Below are 27,339 nucleotides of genomic sequence, written 5' to 3'. Positions count from 1 at the left end.
ATCTCTCGTTGAACGAATAATAAATAATGTGATTATTAATCTAGGGAATTTGTCAGTTATTCCGCAACGTTCCGAAGCACATGTTGAAATACTGTTTCTACTGTTATATTCCGTGCGTTTGGTAGCAGACGCAGCCTTTTCTAGGGTAACCGAAGGTGCAATGAGAAGTTTGTAAATTTCGTTATTATAAGATTTAAGTTTATATATTAGAATCAACATGATTTCAAAGGCTGCAGTAGGTATTGCTGTTGGAATAGCTGGAATATTTGTTGGATACTGCTTTTACTTCGATCAGAAACGTCGTAGTGATCCGGATTTCAAAAAGAAATTGCGTGAACGTAAGTGAAGCTGTAGTATTCTCTATTCGTGAAAGAATATTCTGAACCATGTGATGTATTTTTAATTAATGTTATATGTTATTCTGTGTAAAAAAATATTTGCAACGTGCAATAATTAATTTAATGACAATAATTCTTAATGAAAAATATTTAATTATTTTAAAAATATTACAGTGTACATCACTATTAATATTCTATTCACTTTTAATGTTTGCTTTAGTTATCTTAATACCTACAATGATATACATGTTTAATTCATTCAATGGACACTGTTTTATATTTTCAGGTAGGAAAGCTAAGAAGCAAGCTCAAAAAGCTAGTTCAAAGATTCCAGACTTAAAAGATCATGAAGTTGTACAAAAGTTTTTCTTACAAGAGGTTAATACTATATATTTTAATATAGCATTATGCTTTGATAATTTAACACTGTTAAATTATTTTTGTAACATGTTGTAATTATTGTCAGGTTCAACTTGGAGAAGAACTGCTCACATACGGAGATATAGAAGGTGGAATTGAACACATAGCAAATGCAGTCGCAGTTTGTGGACAACCCACACAGTTATTGCAAGTTCTTCAGAAAACACTGCCACCACAAGTTTTTCATCTTTTATTGCAACGATTACCTGCTATTAGCCAGGTATGTATTAAAATTGATTGTTTAAGAGGATACAGAATGAGGGAAAATTTTGGTTTTTTACTTGTTGTTGCAGAAACTATCTCAATCTGCAATGGCTGAAGAAGATGTTGAATAAAATAATATTCAAAATTACGTTGAATTTTAAAATAAAATCTAACTATTAGTAAAAGTGTATGCTTTTTTTGATAATGTAGGTATTTGTGTGACTTTAATGTGGTCAAACTTTTTAATTGTGTGGCATGTTCTCCTAGATTAAATTTCCATACTCCTTAATAACAATGTCAGTTAATCAAGAATGTGAATCATACTTATGTGCATTTAAATTTTAAATACAAAGATCTCTATTAATTTCATAAGTATGATTTTTGTTTAAAAATTACAATATCCATTTCTAACAGTTTGACTGCGATATTGATGAGTCATACAAGTAAAGTATTTTTGATTAAGCTGGCAGCAAATATACATATAATACATAAAATCTGTAAAGATCTCTAGTCACACAAAATTTTTCTTAATCTATGTAATATGACTATAATAAATTGTTCATATTTGTTAAATGTTTAGCAATTTTATGAGAAAGAACAGGAATGGGAAAACTAATTGAAAAGTAAAATAATTGACCTAATGATAAAATTTAATGTGATTGATTTTATAGAAATTTCAAAATAATTTTTACATTAGCAATATAGCATGTTTAAACATTAGGCTCCTTCAATAAGGAATTCATATGAAATGTGATCTTAAAATAACATACTTATTCCTGACAGCATTTACAACTAGTTACAAAAATACAGTTGTCTATATATTCATAATAAATATATTTTATAGAATTTGCACAAATTTATGCAAACATATATTCTACCTTGTGATTATAAAATTGACATTCTTGTAATAGATGTATTATCTTAAGCATATGTACATGACATTATTTTCAACGGTACTCACTAGCATATTAAATACTTTATAATGTTTTTTTTTGTATAAAAAATGTTCTATTCTTATAAACTAAAGGCAATAAGAAAGAATTATAGTTTATATCATAGTATCAAATAAAAGCTGTTTTTTCTTAAAAATTGTATCATGTGAAAACAAACTGAATGTTATTAATAAAAGAGAAAAATAAGTTCAATAATATACTGTTGCATTTCCAATTACTGTTACATGTAAAATAATTCATTTGTTTATGAAAAGTTGCAGATAGTAATATAGTAACTCTTGACTTTTGACTAATATATTAAAGAATTATTAACATCTTTTATTAAAACGTTATAGATATGAAATTCAGGTTTATAAAAATATTTTCTATCATTTTGTAAATTAATATATAATATATATTTTTTATTTCCTTTGTTTTCCCTTGATATACAACAGTAACTATAATGCATGCTATAACTGTACAGACTTTTTTTATAATGAACAGTATTTTTATAAATTATCTAAATGTAAACAACTGTTGAAATAATACAATAAAATAATAAACTCCTAAATATACTTTCATATTACTTATTTTCTAAATACATTTCATCATAATACTATTCATTAACATAGAACAATTAGTTTCCTTGATAATGATATTTGTGACAAAAAAGGATAATATATACACATATGTATAGAGTAAATTCAATTATAACAATATTATATTTGTTACTTTTGCAATATATTATACAATTACTCAAACAATATAACAATATTTTACATGGTTTCAAAATAAAAATATGGCAGTGTATAGCTTCTATTCAAACTGCTTTTACTATTGGTAACTTTTGTTCAGTATTTCTCACATTTATAGTAAGTACAGAAATCAATTTTTTTGTGACGAAAATAGACTGCCAAATTATAAGATAATAAACAATATATGACAAACTCATAAACATTTCAAAATTATAACAAACTGTACATCAAGGTATTATAGATTTTTTTACAAGCTGCAACATTTTGTACTTTTTTTACACTGATTAAATATGAAATTTCTATCTTACTATGTACACTTTTCAAATGTTTCCATCATCAAGAAAACCTTATTTTGTATTACTTATTTACCAATCCTATTTCGAATTTAAAACTTCATTTCTAGCTTGTTCCATAATATCAAGAGCATTCTTCTCTATTAGACTTTTTGCAAGATCTTTACCGAGTTGTTCGGCTCCTATAAGACTTAAATTGCTTACTTTACCAGGTGCAACACTGCAGTAGAGTTTTGGTTCTCGATATGGACATTTTCTGTTGTATAATAAATGTATTTTATATAAATAAAGTACATATTTATTAATCTACTGAATAATAGTGTTCTATAAAAGGATATATCCACTTTTACTTACTTTGGAGGTTCGCCGTCATCATCAGGTATATAAAGTTTGGCTTTAGTAGTATCTTTAACAAGTGTTTGTCCATTTAAAGACCATACAGCACCGGTAATAGTTAGATGCTTATCTTCTAAAGATGAGAAAACAGCAACTGGTGCTGAACAACCACCTCCTAAAGTTTTTAGAAAAGAACGTTCGCATACACATCTTAAAGTTGTATCAACATCATACAGTGGTTCCAGAAGGGACAATATTTTCCAATCTGCTTCCCGACATTCAACTCCTAATGCACCCTGTCCCACAGCATACAATGTTTCTTCTGGTTCTAACAGCTATAAATACCAAAAATACATATAAATAAAAACATATAAATTTAATAATAATCTTATGTACAACTACAATGAAATTTACCTGACTTATTCTATTTTCCCAATTCATTCTTTTTAAACCAGCAGCAGCCAAAATTATTGCTGCAAAAGGTCCATTTTCGTCATCCAATTTTCTTAGTCTAGTATTTAAATTACCACGAATATTTTCTACCTTTAAATGTGGCATGTTTCTAGCTAATTGGGCCGATCTACGTAATGAACTAGTACCAATAACACTACCTTCTGGTAATGTAGATAATGTTTTATCTTTGTACTTTTTAGACATAACAACTGCATCACATGGATTTTCACGCCTATAAAATTGATTAAACAAACGTAAATTTTATTACATGTTCTTTATACACATATTTAGTAAGATAGCATAGGGAAACTAAATTGTATTTTGACATCAAGCATGTTTGAAAGAATAAGAAAGTTTGTAATTCTACATTTACGTAATGTAAGTACATAAAATTATTGTCTAACGAACTACATATAAAATGATTTACTACGTAAGCAATATGCAGTGCATGTACATAATATGTTTTATTCATGAGTATGATAATTTCATTGCAAATTTAAATTTCAGATATGCAATCCCCCATTTTGGAATAACAAAGCATGAATAGCATATTAAAATACATTCAGTTATGTTATTAATTTGAATTTATATTTACTTTAATATTGCCCCTAAAGCCATTCCCTGTGGCAAAGATGTTGGTAAATCTTTCAATGAATGTACTACAAAATCAACATTGCCATTTTCTAAGGCAAGTTCCAACTCTTCTGTAAAGAGAGACTTTTCTCCAATTTTGGGTAAAGATTTATCCAAGATTTTGTCTCCTTTGGTACTCATTTTAACTGTAAAATATGTGTAAAATATTAGAAAATGCATAATATGTAAAACCTATAAAATGTGTATAGATAAGAATTTGTAAATGATGAAAATCTTATTACAAATTTCATAAAAAAACAAAACATAATTTATACATTTAACTTACCTATTTGAAATTCTTTTGTTGGATGATATTCTTTTAAACAATCTATTACATATTGTGTTTGAATCAGAGCCAACTGAAATAATTAATAAGTACTTTAGATATAACATTTGAAATTTATATTTTTATCATACTCTATTATAAAAGTCAACATATTGGTAATTAATTAAAACAGTCGTCACTTATGTTAAATTGTATACAAATGAAAGGCACTATTAAAAAGTGCTGAGTAATGGAGCATTTAAAAACAAATGTCACTTCTAAAATTTTACATATCATCCATTACATCATTGATAAGTGATATTCAGTTTCCTATTTGTATCGTACGCACTTCGAATTTGAAATTAAATGGTTTCTTTCATATGTTTTTTTAACAATAATTGCGAAAGATGCTTATCTGATTGTTATCATTTTCACTTTTATCATTACATAAGTTTTTAAAAATGTGGTATTGAAAAACAATAAAGAACATGACAAAAATATATTTATTCCAAAAAAAGAAATTAAAGTTTGTACATTTACCTCACTTTTTCGAGATCCAACTCGAATTACGTCACGTGTATCTGTGCTCGTCATCACAGTAATTTAAATTTCTATACTTTGTATATATTGATTATAATATGATGTTATCAATGATAATTATATAACAGACTTATTTTATTGCGGAATGTGTTAAATGTAATTCTGTTTAAAGGACAAAAGGGACTGAATTAGGTCAAAGACACGAACAACTTTCACTACATATTATACACTTGCAAGTAACCTCCAGTATGTAATATGTACATACAAAAACTTTGACGAACACGTTATTAAAAAATATGTTAAATATTTTTTAATTTTATTGTGCGGAGCTTATTTCACAGTTACTGACACTGCAGCAGATCGTGAAAGTTGATTAATTAATAGAAAAAATACTACATCCTTATACACGCCATCTTTACACTACGAAACGGCACTGGAGAATGCGATCAGACTGAAAGCAACCGACTGGAATGAATGCTGATACCATTCTGATTATATCGCGTAACCGCGAACTTTAATGTTTTTTGAACGAGCAGGTATATAGAATGCTATATTCAGTACATACGGCGGTCTATTTGAACCTTGGGAGTCCTCAGATAATTAATACATAATACATTCATTGCAAATTTGGTAATTTGAGAATTTATAAATTTATGTACATATAATGACAGAGTCAATGAATAATTATCATGTTATTCTCGTGTAATTATTATGTATTCTTTATTTATAAATGTTAATATTTATTCTTGATATTTTAAAAATAAATACATAATCAGCTCACATATACTTAATAATAGTTATACTATTAGTAATAATCACACGCAATATAATTGCAATTAGATACACTGATTGAAGTTTAGTACCTATCAGTAAATAAGAAGCAAGCGTAGTAACTATAATATGATAACTCTGTATAGTTTCAGTACATATAAAATTACTTCATGTAGTGTTCACATGTATTTGGTTTGAATACATAAAATCCTTTATGAAAAAAAGATCGTATATAAAATATTTTGTACAAAGTAATCACATCTCATTATATGAATATTCGTTAAAATTATTTTTTATTATCATATTTATTGTAAAATAAGTCACAATAAATAAAAATATATTGTAAAACGTTTGTTTTAAAATACTGATTAGCTCTTCTCATAACGTTGAAATAAATTAGAACGAAAATCATAATCGGCATTTAAAAAATTTTTTAAAAATATAACAATTAAGAAAGCGTTTCAAAAGAACTAAATATAAAATATAACAAATCACATCACATATATAATATTTTCGTGGTGTGTATTGCACATTATTAACAAAAGGAAATAAAATTTTAACAAATATACAAACAAGAACAAGTAGATGCGTATATAAATTTGTTTTTATGTACGTCCATAATTTAATTGCTGCAATAGTTCTTGATTAAAAATAAAGACTATTTGTGTATAGTGTTGAATATACAAATACAAAATATTTAAATGCTATCAATTTGTATGTACATGTACATACTTTCTTCAGAAATAAATTAATATTTTGGTGTTACAGTAGCATTAAAAATTATTAGGATAAAAAAGCAGAAAACTTAATTTATTACTCATATTTTTTGCGTTAAAGAAGCCTATTGTAATATACAACCACTGGCATTTTTTGGTTCTTTAGTGCTGTGATGAATTGCATCTTCCTTTACTGGAGGTAAATTTTGTTCTTTTTCATCTTTTGCCGAACTTAAACCTGATAATGTTTTATATATATCTAAGTTCCACACAGGATGATGTGATTGCATTTGAAAGTCAATAGGACTCACTAAACCAAAAGTGGCTTTGGTATCTAACACTGGAACTTCTCCTGGTATTTTATGATGATAACTTTAAAATAGGAATTACAGTTAAATTTGATTTGAAAATCTACCATAATTGTTTGCTTTCAAATATACATGTGTGTAGAATACTTACATTAAACCGTTTTCTCTGTTACATTTATCAAGAGTAAGTTTCACTATAGGTGCTAATCTTTTGAATACAGCATGTTCATCTGGTTTTACTTTAGGCGCTGGTCCATTTATTTTTCCATATTCTTGACATAATAATTTTGCCTTCTTTAAGCAAGCTTCACTTTCCTGTAAAGCTTTAATTGCTTCCCCACATTTATCCATAGCCAATAAATTTTCACCACAATAGTTATAAGCCTGTTAAATTTAAAGCCTTCTAAATTTTTATTCTTAATGAAAAGTAAGTTTAATTATTTCATATTCAACATTTATTACAGTGCTTCACTTACATAAGACTGGTAAAATGCTGCCTTAAATTCTAAATATTTAATCCACTGAGCTGTTACTTCTGGTTTAAATGAACGTAAAGTATTAGCAGCATCCAGAAATAATTTACTTGTTTCATTAGCCAAAGCTGATATTAAACTAGCATTGTGTTTTAGTTCCACTGCTCTTGCTACTGTCACTGTAATACATTGAAAATAAAAATTTCTATTCATGTGAAGAAATAAAAATATGTTATAAATTTAGATAATAAACCTTCTTGAGCTTCTGCTGTACATTGATTTACATATGCATTTATGATTCGTGGATCTAAATCACTTCCCAATGGTGGAGGATTTGCTAATTGAGGTAAAAATTCTGTTTGTACAAAAGTAAATATTCCTGCTGCTCTTCTTAGCATTGTATGTACATCTTTTGCTTCATTCATGCTTATGCTAAATTATATTGAGACTGAATTATACTTTTTGTTATATTTGTTTTATATGTTTAATTATCTAATTTAAAGATTTATTACACTTACTCATCTTTAGCAGCTAACATTGCAGCATGTTTCATAAACCATAGTCCTACATTCACACTCATATTAGCTGCTTCATAGACAGAATCTGCATTGGAACTACAATACAGAAATGATAGTTTATACTATATTCAATATTTATGTTGAATTATAATATATATATGAAATATATTACTAAGTATTTGTTCCCAATAATGTGTGTGTCCATTTATATACAAGAACATTTCTAAGTTTACTAGGATTAGGTCTACCAACATGTTGATCTTGTTCTGCTACTGAATTTATTTCCCATATAAATCCATATAATAAACTTAAGTAGCTGTGAAAAGCTGGTTCTATAGTATCGCTGGAGTTATTTGGATTTTTTATCACATCTAACAGTCGAATTCTTGATAGTTTTAGATCACTGAAAGATAAGAAAATTAGATAAATACAAATTAAAACATATCACTAATTGCAAGTATGACATAATTCTTTTATAGTTCAATAATTTTATTATATACTTTTGTTATCTTAGATGACGATACTTAAAATTATTAAAAGTACACAGAATTAAATGCGTTTTAATGTATTTTTAAATACAACTAACCTGCACAATTTTCTTGTAGCATCAGTAGGATTAGGTATTTTCAACTCAAATTTTTGATTTGTCGTTGCTTTTAATACATTACGGTGGAACCAATGTGCCATGTTAACAATTTTAATTAAACTGTTAGTATTAATATATAGTATCTGAGTACTTGAATGCAACTTGTTCTATTTGACAGATAAGGCACATCAAGGTAAAACAGACATCATAACATAATCATTGATAATCATATTTCGATCAACAAGAGATCATATACAATTTGCGCAACATGGCTAACTTCAGTAGGCTCCCCACCACTTCATGTTGTCATACTATCATATATTTTTCATTCTGTTAGCCATATATACGGTGGCCAGTAATGAGTGAATGGGGAAAGGGTTATACTTGAATTGAATAGTGTATTTCTTATATAAGATATAAATCACTGGATATATTGTTTAGTATCATGATAGTAGGAAATGCGTAAACGTGTTGCTCTTGGTTACGAAGTATACTCTAACCAATCAGAGTTGACATGCGCAATAACGAATAAAAGTTTGTCATATGATGAGTATGATCTCACGTTGAATGAAGTATACACAATCATACTGTGCTCAATGAAAGATATTCCACTTTTTGAAGATAGAAGTAGATCGTATATTCTTTCGTACGTTTTGATTTCGCGTGTAAGGGCGTGACTGTGTGTTGATTGTTATATTTATTACGTTTTGAAAGGTAAAAATCAAGTAACTGGAAAAAATTACGAGTTTGTAAATAATCATTTTATGTTATTATTGATGCAACAATTATGTCGTAACAACTTCAATTCACTTGTAATTTAACCTATTCAGTTTTAACACAAGATACAAGATAAACAGAGTTTCTGTTTGAGTCACTTTTTTAGCTTAATTTAGAAGCATTATAATTTGGTAAAAAAATTATTATTTTCGCTCTTGAACTCATAAAAATAAGATGTCTATAAAAAATAACAGTATTTTATCCAAGTATTTAAAGTATTATTGTTTCTTACAGATGGGTGAACCTTCAGGATTAACAAATAGTGAAGTGCGTGAACTTTGTAAAGAACCAGATCCTGCAACAAATGGTTATATTGTGGCGCATACAATGTATCGTATTAAAGATCCAAGAATCACGTTACCATTTTATACTGGAGTACTCGGTATGCGTTTATTACAGAAAATTGACTTTCCTGAAAAGAAACTTTCTTGGTATATTTTGGGATACGCATATCCTGAGGATATACCTACAGATAGAAGAGAAAGTATTGAATGGGCACTTCGTAGAGCTAGTATAGGACTTACTCAGTAGGTTTACAATTTAATGTACAATAAACAATTGTTTAATATTATTATAGATTAGTAGCATACAAACTGGAATATAAAAGGAAGAATGAATATTAACATTTCCTTACAGTACCTGGGGAACAGAAACTGATCCTGATACTAAGTTTCATAATGGAAATACAAATCCTCTAGGATTTGGTAATATATTTTAAGTATTACATAATAGAAATATATTAAATGTAATGGTAGAAGTAAATTATACTTTTTTAATGCACAGGCCATATTGGAATTGCAGTACCTGATATTGAAAAAGCATGTGAAAGATTTGAAAAATTAAATATTACATTTGTAAAAAAATATAGCAATACTAGGACAAAAGGATATGGTATGATTAAAGATCCAGATGATTACTGGATTGAAGTTTTTAATCCAAGGAGTATTGCAAACATAGTATTAAATCAGTAATGTTTGTTATATTGAATAATTTTTTTGAATACCCTCAATTTTTAGATTAGATTTGAAACAGTAAAAAGCTGTACCTTGCCTTTGCACCATTATTTTATATTTTTAGCAATTCTTTATCACTTTTACAATCAATTACTGTTGGGTATATGTACAAACCATATGCAATAAAGGTATTATAATAATAATAATAGATGTATAAATTTTAATAAACGAAACAATCAGATAAAATAGCATTGCCCACAGGTGTGTACTTTGTATATGTAAATGTATATCACTATACGTTTAAATTAAATTATATTTTGGTAAAATGAATAAATATGAGTTAATAAAAAGAATCTGTAAAATTTATGGTTCTGATTACAGCTTTGAAAATAAATTTAGGTTGATGAATACTTATTGCTGTCGCAGGTAAAAATAGAAGTAGGATGATTATTATTTATCATCCATGAAAATTATGTAAAAATTTGAAATTTTACCCGCGATATTTTTTACTGTACCACTCTAGTGGTCTAAAATTCCAATATTCTTTACATTGTCTATGGTTGAATAGAGTATAGCGTAATCGATAAAGTTGTAATGAAATAGTTGATAAGATAAATATTCGTCACAAAAATTGTACATAAACTCGAGTGTATATCTGATTTTGTCCATATCTGTTACCAGCCGCAATAACATCTGCACTACGCATTACACCTAATTTTGCGGAAGACATTTTCAGTTTACGATAAACTTTGTAACGCTTTTAAACCATCTTATTATTATGATTTTTATTAATTTATAAAATGAAGAATTATATATATTTTTACTATTAAAAGCGTTAATCTGCGGAAAAATCAGTCACACATGACAATTCAAAATGAAATTGTTTACATTTCATGCATTCCCAGATGGCACTGATCACCACATGTATTACAATTCCTCTCTGGCTATTTGTTATTCGAATGAAAAATATTCAGTTCTGATTACTTCTGACTTGATCGTAAATGTTCAATACCATCCGATAGTGTAGTATATTATTTCTTCGAGATATTTACCGGTTTGCGCCGAGCCTTTTATAAAATAATATTTATACATAAAATTATTTTATTGAACTTGTAATTTAGATTCCAATAATTGTTAAGTATTCCACAACGTTCTAACGCAAAAACCAGAAAAATGTTTAAAAAGTACGTACGATATTGTATCGGTTAAATGAACATAACCTTTACTTAGTAATTTCATATTATTAATACTAACATTTTAACAGATTTGACGAGAAAGACAGTGTTTCTGGTATACAACAATTGAAATCATCAGTTCAAAAAGGAATTCGCTCAAAACTTTTAGAGCTTTATCCTTATTTGGAAAATTATGTGGATACTATAATTCCAAAGAAAGATGCTTTTCGAATTGTAAAATGGTAAGTTTAAATTTGAATTTGACTCATTAAATATTTTTGAATGAATGAATGAATATGTATTTATTTTTGCACATTAGTCATGATCATATAGAAATTATAGTAAATGCAGCAGGAGATCTTTTATTTTTTCGGCAACGTGAAGGACCTTGGATGCCGACTTTAAGATTATTACATAAATGTAAGCAATATTTTTTTTGTAAACTTTCTTCTACAAATAATTATATTTTGCTGTGTTAACATAATTTTAGATCCTTTTTTTTTGCCAATGGAACAAGTTGATAAAGGTGCTATTCGATTTGTTCTTAGTGGAGCAAACATAATGTGTCCAGGTTTAACATCTAAAGGTGCAAAGATGACTCCTGTAGAAAAGGGAACAGTTGTTGTATCCTTGATTAAAGTAATTTAAATTGCATTCAATTGTCAGTTTTAAAATATATTACTCCAATTAAAACCTTGACTCAAAATACAGGCTGTTATGGCCGAAGGCAAGCAACATGCTTTAGCTGTAGGTGTAACCACATTATCAACTGAAGATATGTAAGTATTTACTAAATATTAAAAATAGTTGCAAGATATTTTGTACATTATAATAATGTAATTTACAGAGCAAAAGTGAACAAAGGAGTAGGTATAGAAAATTGTCATTACTTAAATGATGGACTTTGGCAAATGAAATCTGTAAAATAAAAGACTGATGTATATTGTGTAAGGTTTAATATATAAAAGTCTTATTTGTTATATGAATGCATTTTTTGATGTTCTTATAAACATTGGGTACACTAAGATAATTCTAACTGAAGTATTACTGCCCAACAAAAAAGGAAAAATTAATTATTTGTCTTTATTATACAAACTGAATGAATATGACAATTTTATTTAAATGCATTAATGTTATTTAAATGTAATTTCATGATTTACATAAAATTAAAGAAATTCTATAAACGAATGTATGTAATTATAAAAGATAATTAACCAGATCCTGATTTAATATCCATTTGGCCTTCTTGATTTTCTGAAGAAATAGAACGTTCATTTTCACAATGTCCTGATGCTGGAGAATAAGATGAATTACTATTATCAGAAGTTGGTGCAGAAGCATTTCCTGAACCAGGTACACTATTATTTGAAGTATTATTTTCACCAACAGAATGAGGAGATTGTGGATGATAGTGAGGACTGTGTGGACTGTGAGGACCATGAGTATGAGGACGACCCATAGTGTGTGGGGAATATTGGGAATATGGTTGATGATAATACGGGTGCGCATATTGAGGATATGGCTGGTGATATGGTTGCTGCTGAGAGTAAGCATAAGATGGATGTGGTGGTCTTGGAGCTAGGGGAACATTTTGAGCTTGTTGAGTTGGTCCTGGTTGATATTGTTGACTGTAACCTTGAGATGGTGGAATCATTTGAGGAGTATGTGGATTAGAAACTGGCCCTTGAGGTGGAAGTACTTGTGTTGCCTGTGTTCCTTGTGATCCTGGATGAGGTGGCATCGAATGATTAGCTAAAATTCCTTGCTGGTGAGGATTATGTTGTATAGGAGGAGCTGGCGAAGAAACAGGCGGCATAGTTGATGCATTCGCGGTTACAGAAGCACTTGTATTAGCAGTTGCAGTAGTAGCAACTGCTGTCGTTGTAATAGCTTGCTGCGGTTGTACAGAAGGCGGTTGTGATTGAGTTGACTGTTGATGTTGTTGATGTGACTGAGGTGTTGATTGTTGATGTTGAGCTGGTAATGACTGTTGCTGCGGTTGTTGTGGTTGCGAAGGTGATTGTTGTTGCGCTGATGTTGGTGGTGGAGGTGGTGGAGGCGGTGGTGGTGGCGGAGGAGGTGGAGTTTGCTGTTGTTGCTGCTGCTGCTGCTGTTGTTGCTGCTGCTGCTGCTGCTGTTGTTGCTGCTGTTGTTGTTGCTGCTGCTGCTGTTGTTGCTGCTGCTGCTGCTGTTGCTGCTGCTGCTGAATTGGACTAACGGTCCCACAGTACATTGCAGAGTTAGATGTATGTTGATTAGAACTTGCTTGGATTGCCGGGGGTTCAGGTTTATTATCATTATATGGAGGAGAAGATGTTTCCTTTTTTATTTCGTTAGGTTTTTCAGATCCGTTTTGTTTTTTGTCCATTGTATCACTGTCAGGCATCTATTAAAAAGAAGAGGATAATATTAATATTATACAAATTCTAAAATAATTAATATTATTATAACCAATACTTACGTCAGATGGAGTTTCGTCATTAACAGGAGCAGGAGTTGGTGTAGGAGTAGAGTTTGGAGTTGATTCACTCGATGCAGGTCCATCCGAACGATTTTCTTCTGCACCTTTTAATCTATCTCGTCTAAGTGCCTCATATTGTCGTTCTACCATTTTATTAAATGTTTCTTCATCTACTGCAGGTTTACAATGCTGAAAAAAACTTCGTTAGTATTTCAATGTATCTATTCAAAAAAAAGGAATAACTTACTTTTTTTAATTCTTCTTGAAATATTTCACTTGTTTCAATAAATTTACGTTTCTTTGCTTCAAATTTTTCTTCTATTTGTTGTAGTTCCGCTTCAAGCTTTTTCTGTAAATATTTCAAAGTTTAATGTTTTATTAATTACATTAATGGAGAATTAATCGTTTCTGTTTCGTTTGTATTACCTGATGCATCGTTAAAGACTGAACTTGACGGCGTAATACTTGCATCCGTTGTGTAGTAACAACAGAGCGAACATCAGGAACAACAGTGTCGCTAAAGATTTCATTAATAAGACGATGATTTCGTGTATATCGCGAATATGCAACATGTTTTACAGAATATCCATCATCTTGGTCTGCAAAATAAAATAAAAAATGTCAATCAGTTGTATCTTTTTTATTTATATCTGCTTACGTACCATCATCATCTTCCGCCGGTAAGATATCTATTCTTCTATCTTGAGCTGCTTGACCCTTAGTACTACCTGACGAACGTTCGTGACTTTCTCGATCATCAGTATTTTGTTGTGCCGCGCACAACGCTGTTTTAAACATAAAATATCATTCAATTTTTTCAAAATAACACTTGAAATACATATACATGTAAAAGTTATTAAAAATAATATGTACCTGACTTTCCTCTATTTTTTGCTGCAATATAAGCTAAATATGCAGGTGAATTATGGTAAGTCTTTAAACTCTTTTCGTATTCAACCTGTTTAATACATGAAAAATATTAGTATTATTTTTATTTCAAAATATAGATAATATTGTTTTATACCTTTTCTGCTTCATACTCTTCAATAAATTCTGTTTTATCCTCTTCTGGTAAATCTCTCCACATCTGACCAATAATCTTTCCTATTTCCCACAGTTTTAATTCTGGATTTTGTGCTTTTACTTGATCCCATACTTTTCTACTGTATCTCATATAAGGCATAAGCGGTTTCTCTGGTGGCTTAGGTGGTTTAGGCATACGAGAATCAGCCTGTTTGATTAAAATACGAATAAGTATGATCTCATTCATGAAGCTAGTATTACAATATATAAAAAATTCTTACATTTGTATTTTTTCCAACTTTCTGAGGTGTAAATCCTGGATGACTATGGGGTGTTTGAATAAATGGACTCTGTGCATCTTTCTAAAGATTGATATAAAAATTAATTTTACATTTTAACAATTATATATTACTTATAAATAGATTTACTTACGCTGTTCGTTGAACTACTGCTACTTCCACCAGATGCTCTAAGTCGTTCTAAAAAATAATTATTACTCCTTAGATATTTATGAATGGAAAAATTTGTTGAATAAAATTGAAAGAGTTAGTAATACTTACGATTGGATGCAACGATATTGGATGTAGCCATGGCTACTTGCTTATAGTTTGGAGGTAAAGCCATTTTGTATGCTACAATGAGAAAATGTATTTTCTTATTACGTAGAACAAAAATTAATGATATAAATAAATAATAGACTGTTCGGTTACTTACAATTAAAAGATTAACGTAGAAGGATTCGAACTTCAAGAAATTCCGTAAATCGTGTTACTGTGTTACTCATCCGCTATAAAGAACGCTGCTTACGGTTTTACGATAAAACATATTTTTACTTATTTTATTTTTTACCTGTAAATATGTTTCTGCAATAACTACAATTCTGGTTCATTTTCTGGTTGAACAAATAATAGAATTCTTGAATATAATTTTTTAAACATTTAGTTCATCGGTATCACCTTCTCGCGATGTTACATATATTACCAACATATAAGTGCGAATAAATGTATGTTACTATATTTTGTTCTGCTTACCTTAGTTCTGATTATTTCAACAGATGGTATATTGGTACTGCACTAGTGGTTTTTCTGAACACAGCTGCAGAATATACCAGTGGCGACACTCTCTGTCGACGCCTTTGTTCTCTCGAAAACGCTGTCCCTTTAACGGAAAACGATACACGTCACGCCGTCCAGTGGCAGTGTGGAGAACTAACGAAACTACAGTTTCAAAACCGTGTAGTTCACCCTGTTCGCCGGAGAGATGGCGCCATTTGTTCCATTTTAAATTTGAATTTATAACAACATATAAGAGTGAAACTTTTCGAAAAATATGAAACTATTATGAGTTCAAAGCAGTTCACACACTATACTGAGACTCTTCGGTAGTAAGTAATTACAAAAAATTACATAAAAATAAATTTGAATACAATGATTCGTAGATAATTTACAAGATATTCGCGCGAGGAAGTTATTAAAATAATGAATTACAATAATTAATTTATATAATAATGAGTTACAATAAAATATATAGTAATATATTAATTAACAATCATTTTGCAACATATTTGCAAGAGTAAGTTAAAAAAAATGATAAATTTAGATAGTTGCAATAACAATTTTATAAATAAATAATTAAAAAATTATTAATAACAATAAAATATATCGTAATATATTAATTAACAATCATTTTGCAACATATCTGTAAGAATGAGTTAAAAAATAGTTGCAATAATAAATTTGTTAATAAATAATCGAAAAATATAAAATTATAAAAAAAATAACATTAAAATAATTATACAACATCTAGGCAGAGTGATTGCACGCTATTGGTCGATTACGTGATGTCTAATTGGCTACTGTAAATTACCAATCGCACTTGCACTTGAAGAGGTCGCCGCTGCTCAGTTTTGTTTTGGAAGTCGAGGAGGTCGAATCGGCCCTGTCAACACTTACCGGTACGAGTCAAGGGTTTACTTTACCGATATTGTGCTTGTCCCTGTATTACCTAATGTGTTATAACAAGTGTTCAGTGTGCTTTAATAAATATTTTTTAATAAATATGTGGGTGTATTAATAAATTTTATGGTGTGATTCAACAAGTGTCAGTGACTTTACTAACGTGTTTCCTGCATGCATATACGGATATATTAGTGAACCTAGTGTATTATTACTAATGTTTACTGTGCTTTAATAAATATTTTTTAATAAATATGGGGGTGTATTAATAAAATTTATGGTGTGATTCAACAAGTGTCAGTGACTTTATTAGTGTGTTTTATTAAGTGATTGCGCATGTGTATACGGATTTATCAGTGTGTTTTATGGTGTGGTTATTTAAATGTTTTATTAATTTTTTTGTGTTTTAATGCATTTTGTGGAATGATTATTTAAGTGATTTTACAAACTGTTACTGGTGCTTTAGTGTACTTTATGCAATGGTTATTTAAGTGTATTGGCATAGTGTTACTGGTGCTTTAGTGTAATTTATGCAATGATTATTTGAATGATTTGACATAGTGTTACTGGTGCTTTAGTGTAATTTATGCAATGATTATTTGAATGATTTGACATAGTGTTACTGGTGCTTTAGTGTAATTTATGCAATGATTATTTAAACGATTTGACATATTGTTACTGGTGCTTTAGTGTAATTTATGCAATGATTATTTGAATGATTTGACATAGTGTTACTGGTGCTTTAGTGTACTTTATGCAATGGTTATTTAAGTGTATTGGCATAGTGTTACTGGTGCTTTAGTGTAATTTATGCAATGATTATTTGAATGATTTGACATAGTGTTACTGGTGCTTTAGTGTAATTTATGCAATGATTATTTGAATGATTTGACATAGTGTTACTGGTGCTTTAGTGTAATTTATGCAATGATTATTTAAACGATTTGACATATTGTTACTGGTGCTTTAGTGTAATTTATGCAATGATTATTTGAATGATTTGACATAGTGTTACTGGTGCTTTAGTGTACTTTATGCAATGGTTATTTAAGTGTATTGGCATAGTGTTACTGGTGCTTTAGTGTAATTTATGCAATGATTATTTGAATGATTTGACATAGTGTTACTGGTGCTTCAGTGTAATTTATGCAATGATTATTTGAATGATTTGACATGGTGTTACTGGTGCTTTAGTGTAATTTATGCAATGATTATTTGAATGATTTGACATAGTGTTACTGGTGCTTTAGTGTAATTTATGCAATGATTATTTAAATGATTTGACATATTGTTACTGGTGCTGTAGTATATTTAATGGAGTGGTTATTTAAATATTTTAACAAATTGTTATTAATGTTTTAATGTGCATTATGGAATGATTATTTAAATGTTTTGGCATGCTTGTACTGGTGTTTTAATGTGTTTTACAATGTAGTTATCTATTTATTTTAGTATAAATTTGCAAACGTTTTAACATGTGGCATACAATAATTATTCAAGTGCATTGACATACTTTTTCGAATATTTTATAATGTTTTACTGAGTGACTATACGTTTTGATACACGTTTGCAAATTTATTACCAGTTTTTGTAATGTACTTGTATGTAGTTTTGCATGCATGCTTGTCAAAGTTACAAAAACGAATCGAAATGCAAATTGATTGACAGTTACTAAATTGTTGTCCTGCTATGATTACAGGAGGTCACTCTGCCAATCCAATGGTCACTCTGCCAATCCAATGGTCAACTTGCCAAATCCAAAGCAGTCCAAACCAATCCAAAGCAGTCCAAACCAATCCAAAGCAGTCCAAACCAATCCAAAGCAGTCCGAACCAATCCAAAGCAGTCCGAAGCAGCACGAATCTCTGATGCTTTACCGGTAAAGCGATCGCAGTGGCGCAAGTCAGCGATCGGTGAGTCGCATGCTTTACGATTCCTCCGGTTCCCATCATGTCGTAGGACGAATGGTCCGAAGCGACACGGGAACTGGTTGTATTTTATATTTTTGAGCGAGCATAGTGACCACGACTGTACGATCGTGTAAAAATCGTACAAACTGTTTATTATATTTATTAGATCAGGTCAGGGTTTTCTTGTACATCGCGTTTTAACTTCTTTTTAATTTGAAATTAAAATTAGTACATAGAAGTCGGATGACCCTCCGATTTCACAGTAGTTATCGAGTCACTTTTATAAAGTTTTAGAGTCACTTTCAATTTTTACGTACGCGTGAAAATTTTTTAAATAAATGTACAAGAAAGTATCGCGAGAAACAGATTTCGATATCAAAGTTATTTACGAATGTTTGAGTCATTTAGAAATTTACTTTGATATCGCAAATCTGTTAAAAATGAAACAATCGTATACTTAGATTTTTGCAAAGTGATCTTCCATTTTCCATTTTGAACATTTTTTAAAGTTAGAGTCAATTTTTGCTGGAAGACACTTTATTAGCATGTTTCTAATCACGTTTTTTAGCTCAGGATTTTCAGCACACATGAAGAAAGCTGGTAGGTTAAAATACATGTGGCCGTGTTCATTTTTATGCTCTATACTCATGCGCGTGCTTAGTTGCTACTCGCATGGGTTAGGGCAGGTGGACACGGTTTAGTTTTAAGATGTTTGGCGATCGACAAATTGACAGTGAATTATCGACACAAGTTACACGTGTGTGTGTGGTTAGGTCGTGGACCTTGTGTCGATTAAATTTATTTTTTTAATTTTGCAAAGTTCTATTTGAAAATGCATACAAATGCAAGTCGAGTCATTTGAAAATGTATACAAAATGCAAGTAGAGTCATTTGAAAATGCATACAAAATGCAAGTCGAGTCATTTAAGTTAGAAAATTGTATGAGTAGTTAAAATTTTTACATGTACATATTACATTGAATATTCTAAAGAATAAGAAAATGAAATATGTATGTTCACTGTCGATTGTCGATCGATTTCAGCAAAAAGGTATGAACTTAGAGTGTGAATGTAGTATTGAACTCGGGTGTCGGAGACGTCCCGGGACGTACTCCCTAGGATTAGGCTTTTTTGCACCCGGGTGGTATGTGTGAGAACCGTGGAGTGTGTTTTTGTGTGAATGGACTTTGCAATTTTTTAAATATAGCGATAGGCAGGCAGGTAGCTTACTTCTGGTATGAATGAGTTAGTTTTAAGTAGGTAGGGCCAGAGCAAGCTTTCACGTTTCTCTGTCCTCCTCTCTCACACGTGAGATGCTTGCATCTGGGGGGTTCACGAAAAATCGAGAAGAGAAAAATATTAAATATGAATTTATTTAATATATCTCTTGAACTCGATTGTTCGTTCAGGCCAGGCCTTTTAGTTTGTAAGTCGCAGTCGGGTTCTAGATCCGACTGCAAAAATGAAGTATAAGTGAAGTGAAGTGAAGTGCAGTGAAATAAAATATTCTGCTCGGACATTCTTTTACGGACAGCGCATTCTGAGAATCGCTGGTCGTATCTTTTTATTTTGAGTAATTTTTCTTTTTTATTAATTTAACTTACTACATTTATTACATAAAATTTCGATTTTGTTATCGATCGAAATAAATGGATAGTGGTGCAATTTTATTTCTATAAAATTGTCTGCTATCTGTTTGTGGAGATTGATAGCGAAATTGAAATTTTATGTGAAAAATAAGAATGTCCGAGTTACCGTAAAAATTCGCGAGTGATTTTTGTGAGGCTTTGCCGAAGAGAGAAGAGGCTATATGCCGAAGAGCCCCGGCAAAAGTTGCCAAAGAAGAGGGGAACTATTAATGAATGTCCATCCTAAGATCTTAGGATGGACAGTCATTCTGTCACTATGCTCGCTATTATTTTCTTGTGTTTTACATGTATTTTTTGAACGATACAAAATGTATCGTCAAGTTTTGCTCAAATTTTTACGAGCAAAGCCACTCGCGATTTTATTTCGAAATTTTTATGTCCCTTCGCAATTCGAGATTTTTATGCCCTCCCTATTAAATTTCGCGATTAGAGATTTTTATGCCCTCCCTATTAAATTTCGCGATTAGAGATTTTTATGCCCTCCCTATTAAATTTCGCGATTAGAGATTTTTGTATAAATTTGCGATTAAGTTTTGAGATTAGAGATTTGCATATCCCTTCGCGATTCGATATTTTTATCCTTTCAAGATTAAATTTTGAGATTAGAGATTTTTGTGTCCCTTTGCAATTATATTACGAAATTAGAGACTTTGTATCCCTTCGCGAATCGAGATTTTTATACCCTCGCGATCATATTACGAAATTAGAGATTTTTATATCCCGTCGCGATTATATTTTGAGATTCACGATTTTTATATCCCTGCGCGATTTAAATTTCTCCCAATTTTATGTGTTAATTATTTTTCTCTGTTTCAGGAATTGATTTTGTATAAATTGTTTTATTGTTGATTGATTTTAAATTCGTAATTTTCATCGTGTTTCTTGTTTTTCGGTAGGGTCGTTTCACTTCTTTCGTACAATTTTATAGGTTAATAAAGTTTTGTATGTTTCAGGTTTTATTTTTTGGTAAGTTATGTTGTTCTCTCTTCTGAAATCCACAATTTTCATTGCGTTCTGTATTTTTTGAAATTTTTGTATGAAATAAAGAAAAATTTTGCTCCTCCTCCCACAATTTTCTGTGTTAATAAATTTTTCTATGTTTCAGAATTTAATTCTTGGTAAGCTATGTTCTCTGTTCTCAAATTTCTGTGTTAATAAATTTTTGTTTGTTTCAGCTTTTAATTTTTTGGTAAGTTATGTTGTTCTCTCTTCTGAAATCCGCAATTTTCATTGCGTTCTGTATTTTTTGAAATTTTTGTATGAAATAAAGAAAAATTTTGCACCCTCTCCCACAATTTTCTGTGTTAATAAAATTTTGTCTGTTTCAGAATTCAATTTTAAGTAAGTAATGAAATTATTTATATTTGTCTTAATAACTTTTGTCTGTTTCAGATTTTTATTTTATGTAAGTATTGAAATCATTCATTTTTGTCTTAATTACTTTTATCTGTTTCAGATCTTTATTTTATGTAAGTATTGAAATAATTTATATTTGTCTTAATTACTTTTGTCTGTTACAGAATGTAATTTTTGGTAAGTTCCGTTCAATGCATTAGTTTTTTAATTCCGAGCTGTGGGAGGAAGGGTGGGCTCGGGCGCAGGTTTTTCGTCGCAATATGCGGCGAAAAGCCTGCGCACATTGTAAGTGCCTTTTGTTCTAACTTGCACTCATCTTTACAATTTTTTAACTTGTTACATATTAGATTTTAGTAGTAGCCAATCATTTTTATTGTCAATTGCTTCAAACTTAAAAGAAAGTTCTTCCAACTTTCTTCTTTAATTCTTTTCTTTACAAATTTTTATATTATACGAGTGCAATGTTAGAACAAAAGGCACATTTAGGGCTTTTAATATTGTAGTATGCGTGAGTGTGTGAAAATGTGAGTACACGATACAGGACCTATTTAGTTTAAGAGTTTTTCAGATTCTAAATGATTTTATTTTTTATTTTGAAGATTTCAAGACTTCTTTCTATTTTATTCCTTGCTTGGAAGTATTCAAGTCTTCTCTATTTTATTTCTTGCTTCGAAGTTTTTAAACTCTTCTCTGTTTTATTTCTTGCTTCGAAGTTTTCAAGACTCTTCGTTATTCTATTCCATCTTCTGTATTTTTGGTGATTTCAATTTTTCCAAAGTTGTGTTTCGAATAAAGATAGATTTCATTTCTTGTTCTTTAATTTTCTATCTTTAACTGCATTCGTCTGTTTCAGGTTTAAATTTATGTAAGTAATTTTTAATATTTTATATTTGTCTTAATTATTTTTGTATGTTACAGGTTTTTATTTTATGTAAGTAAGTTTTAATGATTTATATTTGCCTTAATCTCTCTTGTCTGTTTCAGATTTTTATTTTAAGTAAGTAATTTTTAATATTTCATATTTGTCTTAATTATTTTTGTATGTTACAGGTTTTTATTTTATGTAAGTAAGTGAATTTTTAATATATGTCTAATTGTACATTTGTCTGTTTCAGATTTTTATTTCAAGTAAGTAATTTTTAATATTTTATATTTGTCTTAATTATTTTTGTATGTTACAGGTTTTCATTTTATGTAAGTAAGTTTTAATGATTTATATTTGCCTTAATCTCTCTTGTCTGTTTCAGATTTTTATTTTAAGTAAGTAATTTTTAATATTTCATATTTGTCTTAATTATTTTTGTCTGTTTCAGGTTTTTATTTCATGTAAGTAAGTTTTAATGATTTATATTTGCCTTAATCTCTCTTGTCTGTTTCAGATTTTTATTTTAAGTAAGTAATTTTTAATATTTCATATTTGTCTTAATTATTTTTGTCTGTTTCAGGTTTTTATTTCATGTAAGTAAGTTTTAATGATTTATATTTGCCTTAATCACTCTTGTCTGTTTCAGATTTTTATTTTAAGTAAGTACTTTTTAATGTTTCATATTTGTCTAAATTATTTTTGTATGTTACAGGTTTTTATTTTATGTAAGTACGTTTTAATGATTTATATTTGCCTTAATCACTCTTGTCTGTTTCAGATTTTTATTTTAAGTAAGTAATTTTTAATATTTCATATTTGTCTTAATTATTTTTGTATGTTACAGGTTTTTATTTTAAGTAAGTAAGTTTTAATGATTTATATTTGCCTTAATCACTCTTGTCTGTTTCAGATTTTTATTTTAAGTAAGTACTTTTTAATGTTTCATGTTTGTCTAAATTATTTTTGTCTGTTTCAGGTTTTTATTTTATGTAAGTAAGTTTTAATGATTTATATTTGCCTTAATCACTCTTGTCTGTTTCAGATTTTTATTTTAAGTAAGTACTTATTAATGTTTCATGTTTGTCTAAATTATTTTTGTCTGTTTCAGGTTTTTATTTTATGTAAGTAAGTTTTAATGATTTATGTTTGCCTTAATCACTCTTGTCTGTTACAGATTTTTATTTTAAGTAAGTACTTTTTAATGTTTCATGTTTGTCTAAATTATTTTTGTCTGTTTCAGGTTTTTATTTTATGTAAGTAAGATTTAATGATTTATATTTGCCTTAATCACTCTTGTCTGTTACAGATTTTTATTTTATGTAAGTAATTTTAATTATTTCATATTTGTCTTAATTATTTTTGTGTGTTTCAGATTTTTATTTTAAGTAAGTAATTTAATTATTCATATGTGTCTAATCACATTTTTATGTTTCAGATTTTAATTTTAATAATTCATGTTTGTCTTAATTTTATTCAGATGTTTCAGGTTCTTATTTTAATAATTCATGTTTGTCTTAATTTCATTTAGGTGTTTCAGGGTTTTATTTTAATTAGGCAATGAAATGATTTATGTGTCTTAATAACATTTTTATGTTTCAGAGTTTTATTTTTAGTAACTAATTGAACATTTCTCAAATATATCGCGTGTTTTATTTGCGTATTTTTATCGAGTCGACTCGAATTTTATTTCCTTTTTACTCCGAAAGTGTTAATATGAATTTTGCATGTTAGCATGAATTTTGCATGTTAGCATGAATTCTGCATGCCTAAATATTATAATGTTAGTAATCTTGCATTTACTTCTATATTTTCTCTTTTCTTGATACATTTAATTATTCTATAGCTAATGAAGAGGTCATCATTGAAGACTTCCTTCGAGGGATTTCATCTACTTACTTATGCGCTAATTTTAAGTTTACTTTTAATTAATTTTAAGTTGCGTCTATTGTAACATATTGTAGTATGAATGAGTGAATGTGTGAGATGCGTATACGTGAAGATTGAAGACATCGATCATCGAGGGATCATCGAGGCAACTTCGTGGGACGCGTGCGTTACTTTTAAGTTAATTTTATGCGTGCGTTAGTTTTAAGTGTATGCTCGTGGGCAGGGAGGGTGGGTCCCTGTAAGTGCCTCTTATTCTAACTTGCACTCATCTTCACAACTCTCAATCTTTGTACGCGTTAGCTTGTAGTATGCTCAGTTATTTTTTGTCAATTGTTTCGAACCCAAGTGGATCATTGGGGGTCCATAGCGCTGTGAACACGCGGCGGAGGTGAGCTGCAAGTGCTGGTGTAGCGCCAGGGACACATCTCTGCGGGGCCGATCGATTGATGGCTCATCTCGATCTGCCGCCTCACGGCAGGGGTCTCCTCTCTGCGGTCAGACTTGCTTCAAACGCAAGCGGCGGGGAAATGGGAGACCCTCCGCGGATGTGTCACTCGTTCTTGCCAGTATTTTCGGTTCATCTCTGTCTCGTGGTTCACGTAAGCCACTATGGACTACCCTTTGACCCATGGAAGGCGAGGTTCACTTGGCGAAAAATACTGATCCCCTTTTTTCACAGAAAGTTCTTCTAACTTTCTTTGCTTATTGACAGAAAGTTCTTCTAACTTTCTTTTCTTCTTAACAGAAAGTTCTTCTAACTTTCTTTTCTACCCCTTTGCTTTTTTACTTCGTCATAGATTATTCGAGTGCAATCTTAGAATAAGAGGTACCGTGCGGCGTTTAAGATAAGTTAAGCGTATGTGAGTGGGTACCCATGCGATTAGTATTAAGTTAATGTATGTGTGCGTGTGTGATACAAGTTCTTTGCTGGATGGTGGTAAAGAACTTGTATATGCGAGCCTATGAGCTACGTAGAGTCAGAACTCATTTACCCTTCCGATAAATGAGCGATTTGCAAATGGAGGGTGGTAGGGATTTGGAGTTAGGGTGGGTCACTATCGTAGCCACCTCCACGTGGTGTGACCCGGTAATCGATGTCGTTTTCTAAATATTTTTCACGAAATTAACTTTAGAAAACGATATCGAGCTAAGAGCTACGATCATAACTTCTCAGTTCCATATCTAAATTATAATAATTCCGAGCTGTGGGAGGAAGGGTGGGCTCGGGCGCAGGTTTTTCGTCACAATATGTGGCGAAAAACCTGCGCACATTGTAAGTGCCTTTTGTTCTAACTTGCACTCATCTTTAACTCAATTTTTTAACTTGTTACATATTAGAGTTTAATAGTAGCCAATCATTTTTATTGTCAATTGCTTCAAACTTAAAAGAAAGTTCTTCCAACTTTCTTCTTTACTCCTTTTCTCTACAAAGTTTTAAATCATAGAAGTGCAATTTTAGAACAAAAGGCACATTTAGGGCTTAATCATTTTTGTATGTTTCAAGTATTTATTTTATGTACGTAATTTATTTATTCATATGTGTCCTAACTGCATTTATATGTTTCAGGGTTCCATTTCAACGATTCTTGTTTGTTTTAATTTCATTGAGATGTTTCAGGTTTTTATTTTAACTAGATAATCTTGCATTTCCTTTTCTGCTTCCTTTTTTTATTGTCACACCTACTTACTTTCAGGTCATGAATAGTTCATCATTGAAGACATCGACGAAGACATCGATCATCGAGGGATCATCGAGGGATCATCGAGGGATCATCGAGGGATGCGTGCGCTAGTTTTAAGTCAATTTTATGTGTGCGCTAGTTTTAAGTTGATTTTATGCGTGCGTTAGTTTTAAGTTAATTGTAATCGTGTGGGTAGGGCGGGTGGGTCCTTGTAAGTACCTCTCATTCCAACTTGCACTCATCTTTACAATTCTCAATCTTTGTACGCGTTAGCTTGTAGTATACCCACTTATTTTTTGTCAATCGTTCTGCGCCCAAGTGGATCATGGGGGGTTCATAGCGCTGTGAACACGCGGTAGAGGTGAGCTGCAAGTGCCGGTGTAGGGCGAGTGATATTCTTTGCCCGGCGGGGCGGATCGGGGTTGGCACCTCTCATACTCTGATGTGCCTCCCCGACCCGCCGCCATTCTGCCAAGGGGCATCACGGTCTGGGTATCCTCTCTGTGGTAAGACGCGAGAGCGCTGGGGGAAATGGGAACCCTCCGCCAACTGGGGTGTATCACTCGTTCTTGCCAAAGGTATCTTCGGTTCATCTTTGCCGTCGTGGTTCACGTAAGCCACTGTGGACTACCCTTTGACCCATGGAAAGCAAGGTTCGCTTGGCGAAAAATAATGGTCCCCTTTTTCACAGAAAGTTCTTCTAACTTTCTTTGCTTTTTAGTGGAAAGTTCTTCTAACTTTCCTCTCTTTTAGTAGAAAGTTCTTCTAACTTTCTTTTTCGCCCCTTTGCTTTTTTTATTTCGTCATAGATTATAAGAGTGCAATCTTGGAATGAGAGGTACCGTGCGGCGTTTAGAATAAGTTAAGCGTATGCGTGTGGGATCCGTGCGATTAGTATTAAGTTAATGTACGTGTGTGTGTGTGATACAAGTTCTTTACTGAATTGTGGTAAAGAACTTGTATATGCGAGCCTATGAGCTATGTAGAGTTAGAACTCATTTATCCTTCTGATAAATGAGGTTGCATTTGGAGGGAGGAAGGGATTTGGAGTTAGGGTGGGTCACTATCGTAGCCACCTCCACGTGGTGTGACCCGGTAATCGGTAT

General features: G+C 30.6%; 6 protein-coding genes across 9 annotated transcripts; 3 read left to right on the top strand and 3 right to left on the bottom strand.

The window, feature by feature from the left end:
- Positions 1-136: 136 nt before the first annotated feature.
- Positions 137-5,709, bottom strand: l(3)02640 (porphobilinogen deaminase-like protein l(3)02640). The gene is made up of 7 exons (XM_076538152.1): positions 5,435-5,709; positions 5,170-5,331; positions 4,651-4,723; positions 4,327-4,510; positions 3,693-3,963; positions 3,297-3,613; positions 137-3,198 (listed from the first exon to the last, which is right to left on the bottom strand). Exons 2-7 carry the CDS (start codon positions 5,221-5,223, stop codon positions 3,024-3,026), a joined length of 1,074 nt encoding a protein of 357 aa, XP_076394267.1. The 5' UTR covers positions 5,224-5,331; positions 5,435-5,709; the 3' UTR covers positions 137-3,023.
- On the top strand, positions 205-1,147 carry Tom20 (translocase of outer membrane 20). The gene is made up of 4 exons (XM_003706720.3): positions 205-338; positions 625-716; positions 805-978; positions 1,052-1,147. Exons 1-4 carry the CDS (start codon positions 218-220, stop codon positions 1,091-1,093), a joined length of 429 nt encoding a protein of 142 aa, XP_003706768.1. The 5' UTR covers positions 205-217; the 3' UTR covers positions 1,094-1,147.
- Positions 5,710-6,731: 1,022 nt separating the features above from the next.
- On the bottom strand, positions 6,732-8,785 carry LOC100878978 (BRO1 domain-containing protein BROX). The gene is made up of 7 exons (XM_003706722.3): positions 8,542-8,785; positions 8,128-8,358; positions 7,956-8,051; positions 7,691-7,869; positions 7,441-7,616; positions 7,116-7,348; positions 6,732-7,028 (listed from the first exon to the last, which is right to left on the bottom strand). Exons 1-7 carry the CDS (start codon positions 8,640-8,642, stop codon positions 6,782-6,784), a joined length of 1,263 nt encoding a protein of 420 aa, XP_003706770.1. The 5' UTR covers positions 8,643-8,785; the 3' UTR covers positions 6,732-6,781.
- A 160-nt stretch (positions 8,786-8,945) lies between these two features.
- LOC100879757 (lactoylglutathione lyase) lies at positions 8,946-10,624 on the top strand. Of its 2 annotated transcripts, none has more exons than XM_003706729.3 (4): positions 8,946-9,255; positions 9,553-9,845; positions 9,955-10,022; positions 10,102-10,624. In XM_003706729.3, exons 2-4 carry the CDS (start codon positions 9,553-9,555, stop codon positions 10,287-10,289), a joined length of 549 nt encoding a protein of 182 aa, XP_003706777.1. In that variant the 5' UTR covers positions 8,946-9,255; the 3' UTR covers positions 10,290-10,624. The 2 variants fall into 2 exon arrangements, with proteins under 2 accessions (XP_003706777.1, XP_012148712.1); XM_012293322.2 differs by lacking the exon at positions 8,946-9,255 and adding an exon at positions 9,310-9,449.
- MCTS1 (malignant T-cell-amplified sequence 1 homolog) lies at positions 9,955-12,426 on the top strand. The gene is made up of 7 exons (XM_003706730.3): positions 9,955-10,022; positions 11,393-11,455; positions 11,536-11,688; positions 11,766-11,866; positions 11,937-12,070; positions 12,158-12,225; positions 12,294-12,426. Exons 2-7 carry the CDS (start codon positions 11,445-11,447, stop codon positions 12,373-12,375), a joined length of 549 nt encoding a protein of 182 aa, XP_003706778.1. The 5' UTR covers positions 9,955-10,022; positions 11,393-11,444; the 3' UTR covers positions 12,376-12,426.
- Positions 12,427-12,515: 89 nt separating this feature from the next.
- On the bottom strand, positions 12,516-15,927 carry LOC100879979 (uncharacterized). Of its 3 annotated transcripts, none has more exons than XM_076538141.1 (12): positions 15,780-15,927; positions 15,645-15,717; positions 15,491-15,562; positions 15,363-15,409; positions 15,212-15,292; positions 14,932-15,138; positions 14,781-14,865; positions 14,570-14,692; positions 14,334-14,506; positions 14,155-14,256; positions 13,908-14,096; positions 12,516-13,832 (listed from the first exon to the last, which is right to left on the bottom strand). In XM_076538141.1, exons 3-12 carry the CDS (start codon positions 15,552-15,554, stop codon positions 12,657-12,659), a joined length of 2,247 nt encoding a protein of 748 aa, XP_076394256.1. In that variant the 5' UTR covers positions 15,555-15,562; positions 15,645-15,717; positions 15,780-15,927; the 3' UTR covers positions 12,516-12,656. The 3 variants fall into 3 exon arrangements, with proteins under 3 accessions (XP_076394256.1, XP_076394255.1, XP_076394254.1); XM_076538140.1 differs by having other exon boundaries at positions 15,645-15,729; positions 15,780-15,926; XM_076538139.1 differs by having other exon boundaries at positions 15,645-15,926.
- Positions 15,928-27,339: the final 11,412 nt, after the last annotated feature.

This window comes from Megachile rotundata, chromosome 12 (genome assembly GCF_050947335.1).
Source record: "Megachile rotundata isolate GNS110a chromosome 12, iyMegRotu1, whole genome shotgun sequence".
Lineage (NCBI taxonomy): Eukaryota > Metazoa > Arthropoda > Insecta > Hymenoptera > Megachilidae > Megachile > Megachile rotundata.
The sequence above is the reverse complement of the archived record's forward strand: the minus strand, read 5'-3'. Positions and strand labels throughout refer to the sequence as shown.

What these genes read in the sequence shown, in the direction of transcription:
- Tom20 (XM_003706720.3), top strand. Translation starts at nt 218, where the DNA reads ATGATTTCAAAGGCTGCAGTAGGTATTGCTGTTGGAATAGCTGGAATA. An exon ending in CAAAAAGAAATTGCGTGAAC is followed by an intron (nt 339 to 624) that starts GTAAGTGAAGCT and finishes TTATATTTTCAG; the next exon opens with GTAGGAAAGCTAAGAAGCAA. An exon ending in GATTACCTGCTATTAGCCAG is followed by an intron (nt 979 to 1,051) that starts GTATGTATTAAA and finishes TTGTTGTTGCAG; the next exon opens with AAACTATCTCAATCTGCAAT.
- LOC100879979 (XM_076538141.1), bottom strand. Translation starts at nt 15,554, where the DNA reads ATGGCTTTACCTCCAAACTATAAGCAAGTAGCCATGGCTACATCCAAT. An exon ending in AAGAGTATGAAGCAGAAAAG is followed by an intron (nt 14,866 to 14,931) that starts GTATAAAACAAT and finishes TGTATTAAACAG; the next exon opens with GTTGAATACGAAAAGAGTTT. An exon ending in ACCGGCGGAAGATGATGATG is followed by an intron (nt 14,507 to 14,569) that starts GTACGTAAGCAG and finishes TTTATTTTGCAG; the next exon opens with ACCAAGATGATGGATATTCT.
- MCTS1 (XM_003706730.3), top strand. An exon ending in TTTAAGATTATTACATAAAT is followed by an intron (nt 11,867 to 11,936) that starts GTAAGCAATATT and finishes ACATAATTTTAG; the next exon opens with ATCCTTTTTTTTTGCCAATG. An exon ending in ACATTATCAACTGAAGATAT is followed by an intron (nt 12,226 to 12,293) that starts GTAAGTATTTAC and finishes TGTAATTTACAG; the next exon opens with AGCAAAAGTGAACAAAGGAG.
- LOC100879757 (XM_003706729.3), top strand. Translation starts at nt 9,553, where the DNA reads ATGGGTGAACCTTCAGGATTAACAAATAGTGAAGTGCGTGAACTTTGT. An exon ending in GCTAGTATAGGACTTACTCA is followed by an intron (nt 9,846 to 9,954) that starts GTAGGTTTACAA and finishes ATTTCCTTACAG; the next exon opens with TACCTGGGGAACAGAAACTG. An exon ending in TACAAATCCTCTAGGATTTG is followed by an intron (nt 10,023 to 10,101) that starts GTAATATATTTT and finishes TTTAATGCACAG; the next exon opens with GCCATATTGGAATTGCAGTA.
- LOC100878978 (XM_003706722.3), bottom strand. Translation starts at nt 8,642, where the DNA reads ATGGCACATTGGTTCCACCGTAATGTATTAAAAGCAACGACAAATCAA. An exon ending in GCTACAAGAAAATTGTGCAG is followed by an intron (nt 8,359 to 8,541) that starts GTTAGTTGTATT and finishes CTTATCTTTCAG; the next exon opens with TGATCTAAAACTATCAAGAA. An exon ending in TACAGCAGAAGCTCAAGAAG is followed by an intron (nt 7,617 to 7,690) that starts GTTTATTATCTA and finishes AATGTATTACAG; the next exon opens with TGACAGTAGCAAGAGCAGTG.